Source organism: Simochromis diagramma, unplaced genomic scaffold (assembly GCF_900408965.1).
Source record: "Simochromis diagramma unplaced genomic scaffold, fSimDia1.1 OVJJ01000483.1, whole genome shotgun sequence".
In the NCBI taxonomy this organism is placed as follows: domain Eukaryota; kingdom Metazoa; phylum Chordata; class Actinopteri; order Cichliformes; family Cichlidae; genus Simochromis; species Simochromis diagramma.
This window is the reverse complement of record NW_024386835.1, coordinates 6,659,513-6,666,960: the sequence shown is the minus strand read 5'-3', so window position 1 is coordinate 6,666,960 and position 7,448 is coordinate 6,659,513. Positions and strand designations below refer to the sequence as shown.

The following is a 7,448-nucleotide window of genomic DNA, read 5'->3' as shown; positions in this document are numbered from 1 at the left end:
GTATTATTTATTTGTTGGTTGATTGATTTATTTTGGACATTGAACTTCCTATTGCATGTATTCAGTGGCAGTAAAGCATAGATACATTAACTGGGCAATATATTAGGTACACCTTACTCATACTGGGTTGGACACCCTTTTCACCTTCAGAGCTACCTTAATCCTTTGTGGCATAGATTCAACCCAGGAGCTGGAAACATACCTCAGAGATTTTGTCCATATTGTCATGATGGCATCAAACAGTTGCTAGATATTCAGCTGCTGCACATCCATGATGTGAATCTCCCTTTCCACCACATCCCAAATGAGCTCTATTGGAATGAGATGTGGTGATTGTGGAGGCCATTTGAGCACAATGAAATCACTGTCAGGTTCAAGAAATTACTTTGAGATAATCTGAGCTTTCTGTCACGTGTGTTATCCTGCTGGAAGCAGCCATCAGAAGATGGGTGTACTGTGATCATTAAGGGATAGACAGGGTCAACAACAATACTCAGGTGGACTGCGGTGTTTAAATAATTCTCTGTTGGTAGCAAAGGGTGCAGGAAAATATCCCTCCACATCATCACACTAGCAGCAGCCCAAACTATTGATATAAGCCCGGATGGATTCATGGTCTTATTTTGTTTATGCCAAATTCTCACTCTATGCTCTGAATGTTACTGCAGAAATCAAGACTGGGAAATGTTTTTCCAATTTTCCATTGTGCAATTCCAGTGAGCTTGTTTGAACTGTAGCCTCAGTTTCTTGTTCTTCGGTGATAGGAGTGGCACCTAGTGTGGTCCCGTCTGCTTCAAGGTTCAATGTGTCATTTGTTCAGAGATGGTCTTTTGTATACCTTGGTTGTAAAAAATGGCTATTTAAGTTACTTTTTTCATCCTATCAGCTCAAAGCAGTTTGGTCATTGTCCTCTAACTTTTGGCATCAACCAGGAATTTTCACCCAGAGAACTGCAGCTCACTGGATATTTTCTTTTTTTTTTAACCATTCTCTGTAAACTCTACAGATGGTTGTGTGTTAAATCCCAGTAGATCAGCACTTTCTGACATATTCAGACCAGCCCATCTGGTATTATGCCAGATTCAAAGTCAATTAAGTCATCCTTTATGCTCCATTCTGATTCTCAATTTGAACTTCAGGAGGCCGTCTTGATCACATGCCTAAATGCACTTTTTAATGCAGCTTCAGTGTCAATGTGATTGATTGCTTAGATAACAAGCAGTTGAATAGGTGTGCCTAAAAAGTGTTGAGTGACTTCTTCAATTGTGTTTTACAAATCCTTTTGCTCTTGTCGTTTTTTTGGAGTTATTCATAAAAATGTGCCTATTCTTTTGAAATTGCACATAAAGGGAAAATTTGGATGCAATTTCTGTTGGGAACTGGATGAAGAGAAAGGTAAAGAAAGGGGTAGAAGAGTGGAGAGTGGAGAGCAAGATAGCTGGGTGGGGCCAATAGTGCTGAGTGAGACTGATCTCTGTTCATTCTCTTGGCTGGCAGTCAGAGCTTGTGCCCACTATAGGATCATGGTCAGGATGGCAGCACGGGCAGAGAGCTGGGCAGCGCTTGCCAGTGTGCCAGGGACAGAGGGCAATCCTATTGAGAAGCAGTGTGATGGACACAATGGGTGCGACAGACTTGCTGCATCAACAGGCTTTTTGCTGCTGTGGCTAGAAATAAACCATAAATACCCCCACTGGCATCCACCAACCGCTCACCAGGCCTCCACACAGATCCTCACTCAGTCACAGACAGAAAGGGCAAAGAAAAGAAAGAGGGAAGACGGAAAACGTGGCTTGTACGGGGTGCATTGAAGCACAAGCCATCAAGGTAAAGAAAAAAAAAGAAAAAGGGAAAAAGAACCAAGATAATTATTTTCCCTTTTTTTTTGTTTTCTCTCAAGAACTTCTTCTGTGTGGATCCAGAGGGACTATTAGTGTGCTATTCTAACAGATACAAGTAAGATTTGTGTAAGCTAAACAAAAGTTTGCAGGTTACTTCCTGATTGATTTCTGAACAACAAGATTATGCTAATCTAAACTGTATTATGCAATCCAATCTTGCAGGAAAACTTTTTTCAAGTGCATAAAGTCAATAGCTCATATCTCATCATTTTTATTTGAATGTTTATTTTGTATATCAGGTGTATGTATTTAATCTGACACTAAGCAATGTGATTGTTGTGCTTTGTAGACTAAAAATGACAGACCAGCAGGGAACCCCAGACCAGCTGCCTGCAGAAAAGGGCCAAGGAGGGGCTGGAGCAACATATAAGGTACCAGATTTAACAAGAGGGACTTTTCTGTTAAACAAGCTCAAAAAGACCACGGGCTTACGGACTGCATCATTCAACTGCTCCACCTGTCCCTGTTTTGCAGCTGGTGGTTTTTGAGTATGAGAACTTTCGTGGAAAAAAGGTGGAGCTGTCTGGTGAATGTAAAGATGTGCTGGAGAAGACACAAAGGGTTGGTTCAGTCATTGTGGAGTCGGGACCGTGAGTGACTCAGTTACCCTTCCTTCATTTTCACTGCATGTAGATCCTATTTTGTAGCTGTTGCCTTTGCTTTCAACAAATGTGTGCATTTATATGTCTTGCTTATTTTCCATGTTGTCAGATGGGTAGGGTTTGAGCGTCCAAGTTTTGCTGGAGAGCTGTTTGTGCTGGAGAAGGGAGAGTATCCTCGTTGGAGCACCTGGACCAACTGCCAGAGTAGCTACAGCCTGAGCTCCTTTAGGCCTCTGAAAGTGGTATGTACTTGAAATGAAATGAACCTCAGACATTTTGTGATTTTGCAAGGGTTGATGTTAAACATGTGGAAATATACTGTTTTCTGCAGGACAGTGCAGATCACAAGTTACATCTGTTTGAGAATGCTGGCTTTGAAGGCAGAAAAATGGAGATTGTTGATGATGATGTCCCCAGTCTGTGGGCTCATGGTTTCCAAGACCGTGTGGCCAGTGCTAAGGCTGTCAATGGAACGTAAGTTTCACCATTCTCAGTCTCTCACTACAATGATTTCCACTTATCAGAACTGAAGCCATGAAATGTAAGATAGAAGTGCATTTGTGCAAAATGATACTAAATTTGTGTAAAAATCACTGTCCCAGAAATGTGATACTGTTTCTCTTCCTCGTGAAGGTGGGTAGGATACATGTATCCAGGTTACAGAGGGCGCCAGTATGTGTTTGAGCAAGGAGACTTCAAGCACTGGAATGATTGGGGAGCCACTGCACCTCAGATCCAGTCCGTCCGACGTGTGCGGGACATGCAGTGGCATAAGAGAGGGTGCTATATTGCCCCTGCCCCCGCCCCTGCCCCAGCTCCTGGTCCAGCCCCAGCCCCAGCCCCAGCTCCAGCCCCTGGCCCTACACCACCCAATCCCAATCCTAACCCTGCTCCCAACCCCAAATCCCAAACTCAGCCCGAAGCTTAAACTCCCACCTCTGACACCTTCCACAGAAACTGGTGAATGCTGAAGGCAGCTGGCCAGTCCTTAGTCTCTCATTATTAAAGCTCTTTATTGGTTTAGGCTAACTGACCAAGCAGTTTTGGAAAACTGGAACTGAAAAAATTAACCATGCATCTCTGTTGGAAATAAAAGTTTTGGCCCTGATTCTGGTTATTTGTAAATTATTCCATGCCATTTATTTTGTATAAATTAATACATGGGATTGGAGTGAGAGTGTTAAAACGATCTGTGCATTAGACAAACAACTTATAAGTATATTAAAATTAAGTAAACAATAATTCAGACCAGAAAGAAATAATTATCAACTATTAGTAAATGGCATTAGAAGAGTGCGTGATGTGAAAAAAAAAACCTTTGTTTTTTTTGTGACACTAGAAATCCTTGCTACACCACCACTGATAACCTGTTATTCTTTTTCAATTATTTAGTCACTGTCGACCTGATGTTTGGTTCTTCTGAGTCTTTGAATCTAGTCAGGCCCCGTTTCTTTTTAACTCTGGGGTATTGTAATTAATGCTCATAAAATTTTTGCTATTTTTATACATTTTTTTTTTTTTACTATTAGGCACTTGTTAGATTGTAAACTAACTGATATTTATGGCGTGTTTTGTTGATAAAAACACGATCATCCCCCTCTTCAAAACCTTTCCCAGCGTTCCTTGGTGTGCTCAACTCTCATTGGTTAACAACTGCATTTATGCCCGCCCACATAAAATGGAACATCCAATCAGAACCAAGATTCATTCAGCAGGCTCGTGAGCTGGGCGGGCAACGCGCAAAATTTGAAAGTTGACCGGAAACAGGGTGACTGTGTAGAAAATAGTGTGCTCTTAAGCACATAAATATGCCTATATAACTTAAAAAGAGTATAATAGCTACCTAAATGACTAGCTGGTGAGTAATTTTCTAACAGACCGCTTTAATTTTATTCATATGTCAAGAGTGTTTCGTCTTTAATGTTCTGTTTTATAAGCTAAGTTAGAAAGCGAACGTTACCCACCGTTAGCTTAGCGCGCTAAAGGGGGTCATGTTGTTGACACCAAGTGACAGCTTTTCCTTGGTCTGTAGGTATCAATATTTCGTTAATGCCCTGGATTTAAATCTCGACTTGCTACCTGCTTTTATTCTGTGAAGAGACCATGCTGAAGTTTAAATACGTGAGTCAGGGAAACCTGAAAACACCGTCTTCCTCTGCTGACCCTATCACTAGCCGCAGCTCACGACTCAACCAGCTGTTTCAGGTAAAGTAATGCATCAGCTTAGGTGTAGTTTCGATCTCTTAAAATTCAGTTTAAATACATCCCGAATAGCAGTCTCTTGTGAATTCCACTTTTCTTATTTGTGTATTGTTTTCAGGGACGACTGAGTCTGTGTGGGGAGCAGGGAGGATGCACTTTAGGTCGGGAAGAGTTTCTGGAGGCTTTGCTGCTTCTCTACCAAGAGTGCACTTCCCCAGAACTTATGAAGATACATCATGTGGCAAACTTCGTCAATAAATGTAAGCATACATTTTAAATATAAGCAAGATTTGTTTGTTTTATTTATCAGTCATATCCGTTTTAACAAAATCTGATTATATCGACTGATGAAATTGAGTAAGAGCAGTTATATTTGTGATGCACAGTTTTAAAATGCTCTTTAGCATACTACAAGGCTTATGCCTTTTTTGTAATATCTGTAAGGTGGACTTTGATAATTGTACTAAGCGTATGTTGCGTTTGCTCTAGTTAGAATAAGGTGTTTAGCTCATAGTTCGCATTCAAAAAAATGTCTTAAAGGTTTTACTTCAAATTTTGAAGCCATAAAAGGTGAAAAAGTTGTTTGTGCTGTGCTGAGCTGAGCTGTTCGTGCTTTTTGAAACAGTTTCCGAAGTTGTCTCGGAGCTGCAGGCCCTACAGCCCGGGCTTCAAGACTTTGACCTGCATGCAGTGGTGGGTCGGGGTCGTTTTGCTGAAGTCAGAGTTGTCCGGGAGAAGGCTACTGGAGGTGTTTGTGCACTTAAAGTCATGAAGAAGACAGTTTTACGCACTCAAGAAAATGTAAGTTTCATCCTGTAAGAACTACATCGTAGTTGAGAGTTTTGATATCCATGTCTGGGACACAAAAAGGAAATTTTGGTAGTTTGCTATTTATTTGTTAATAGTTTTTTTCCAGAAGGAAAACCAGAGGTGAGAGTAATAAAATAAATGTATGCTGGTTCCATTTAAAGTTGTGTGAAAAAGAAAGTTTTAAGGATTCTATTGTAGCAGTCTTGTGCACTTAACAGTTTTGTAGCTTTACAACGTTGCTTCTGTTTGCAGAGGTTTGTGAAAATTTGTTTATGCACAGCAAATAAATGTCTGGGTTCCTCTAGACCAGGGGTGTCAAACTCAAATACAGAGTGGGCCAAAATTCAAAACTGGAACAAAGTCGCGGGCTAACGTTAATATTTATTGAAATATATTTATTCCTCCAGATATGAGAATGAATCTTTTCTTATGGACTCAAACACGTTTTGCTGAAAAATTGAATATCGAACAAACAAAGCTTAATACTAAACAATATATATATTAGCTGTATAATACCAGTAGGCCAGCTCTAATAGTAATTTGGTATGGCTTCGCGGGCCAAATGTAATTAGGCTGCGGGCCAGAGTTTGACACCTATGCTCTAGACACTTCAGTCTAGTTGAGGACTGGACCATTGCAACACCTTGATTCTTTTCTTTTTCAGTCATTCGGTTGCAGATTTGTTGCTGTGCTTGGGGGCATTGTTACGTTACATGACCTAGTTTGGGTGTAGCTTTAGCTTTTGGACAGATGTCCTTAATCTCAGTCTTCAATACTTTGGCATACAGAGGAGTTCATAGCTACTTCCCACTGCAAGCACCCCAGGTACTGTGGGTGGAATAAAAGCCCAAATCATCAGCCTCTAGAACTCTCGTTGAGGCATTTTTGTTGATATGCTGTCTTTGATGTTCACCAGTTGTGGTGCTGTGCATTATAGCCAAGCATGTCCACTTTCGTCTTGTCTGTCTGAAGGATATTGCTCCTGAAATCTTGTGGTTTGTTCAGATTCAACTTTGCAAACCTAAACTGAGCTACCATCTTCTTTTTAGAGGGGCATTTTCAAAAAAGACATACTTCTTCACTCTTTTTTTTTTTTAGTTGTGTTGTTACAAACTTTAACATGTTAACTCGAGCCTGAGATGTAGCCCTTTTGTTTTATTTTGGTTTTTTTGCAATTTCTTTGAATATTGGGCCATCTGACCTTTGGATTACTTTGTTGAACTTGTTTTTGCAGAGGTGGTCACATTTGCTGGTGATCAGCAGCATCTGCCTGCTACTTACCCTCTTAAGTAAGGGTGTACTTCACTGAAAAAAACTTTCTTTTTCTCAAGACTGTAGCTTTTGTTTCAGGATTTCTTTGAATACGCCTTCATAGATTAGTGGAACAAATGCCCATTATTAATGTTTAATTAATGTTTATAATACCACTTGTGGTTTGCTCACTGCCACAAGTAGAAACCCTATAAAACGGGTAGATTTAGAGTCCGTCTAATGGGAGTGGAAAGGTTCATGTACTTGAGATGGATTTCTGTCAGAATGAAATTCACTGAGAATAATCATGTAATAATAGCATTTATTGAAAAGTATTTATTTAATTATTTTAACACGGAGACAACAATTCACTCTCATATTCAGACCAATGAGCAATTTAGAAACACCAGTTAACCTGGATGCATGGGATAATTATTTTATCATTTTTTTTGTTATAATAGTCCTCTATTAAAATGATTTCCTCAGGAGTATTGAAGTGTATAAAGAATAAGGGGCTTGGATTTTTCACTTTCACATTTACTACATAAGTTAACTGTGTCTCAGCTACTTGGTGTTCCAAATTTGTAGTCCTAAAAAAGTCCACTGGAGAGTGCTGTAGGGCTAAGCACAACAAATGTCACTTGGATCCAATATTTCACAGCTGTGCTCTCTGGCATATGAC

The 7,448-nt window shown here is 40.1% G+C and overlaps 2 protein-coding genes across 7 annotated transcripts in view; both read left to right on the top strand.

The window, feature by feature from the left end:
- The first annotated feature begins 96 nt into the window (after positions 1-96).
- LOC120731817 (beta-crystallin B3-like) lies at positions 97-3,622 on the top strand. The gene is made up of 6 exons (XM_040029087.1): positions 97-1,827; positions 2,191-2,272; positions 2,376-2,491; positions 2,613-2,745; positions 2,835-2,977; positions 3,137-3,622. The coding sequence occupies exons 2-6, from the start codon at positions 2,198-2,200 to the stop codon at positions 3,429-3,431; spliced, it is 762 nt and encodes a 253-aa protein (XP_039885021.1). The 5' UTR covers positions 97-1,827; positions 2,191-2,197; the 3' UTR covers positions 3,432-3,622.
- A 567-nt stretch (positions 3,623-4,189) lies between these two features.
- Positions 4,190-7,448, top strand: part of cita (citron rho-interacting serine/threonine kinase a) — a 39,997-nt gene continuing 36,738 nt past the window's right edge. For 5 of the 6 annotated variants that reach the window (XM_040029072.1, XM_040029075.1, XM_040029073.1 and 2 more), the window contains exons 1-4: positions 4,190-4,361; positions 4,536-4,708; positions 4,824-4,965; positions 5,331-5,506. In XM_040029072.1, coding sequence (XP_039885006.1) covers positions 4,607-4,708; positions 4,824-4,965; positions 5,331-5,506 — 420 coding nt within the window. In that variant the 5' untranslated portion in view covers positions 4,190-4,361; positions 4,536-4,606. The remainder of the gene's footprint in view (positions 4,362-4,535; positions 4,709-4,823; positions 4,966-5,330; positions 5,507-7,448) is intronic. The other variant, XM_040029076.1, reaches the window with a different exon arrangement.

What these genes read in the sequence shown, in the direction of transcription:
- LOC120731817 (XM_040029087.1), top strand. Translation starts at nt 2,198, where the DNA reads ATGACAGACCAGCAGGGAACCCCAGACCAGCTGCCTGCAGAAAAGGGC. An exon ending in GTCATTGTGGAGTCGGGACC is followed by an intron (nt 2,492 to 2,612) that starts GTGAGTGACTCA and finishes CCATGTTGTCAG; the next exon opens with ATGGGTAGGGTTTGAGCGTC. An exon ending in GCTAAGGCTGTCAATGGAAC is followed by an intron (nt 2,978 to 3,136) that starts GTAAGTTTCACC and finishes TTCCTCGTGAAG; the next exon opens with GTGGGTAGGATACATGTATC.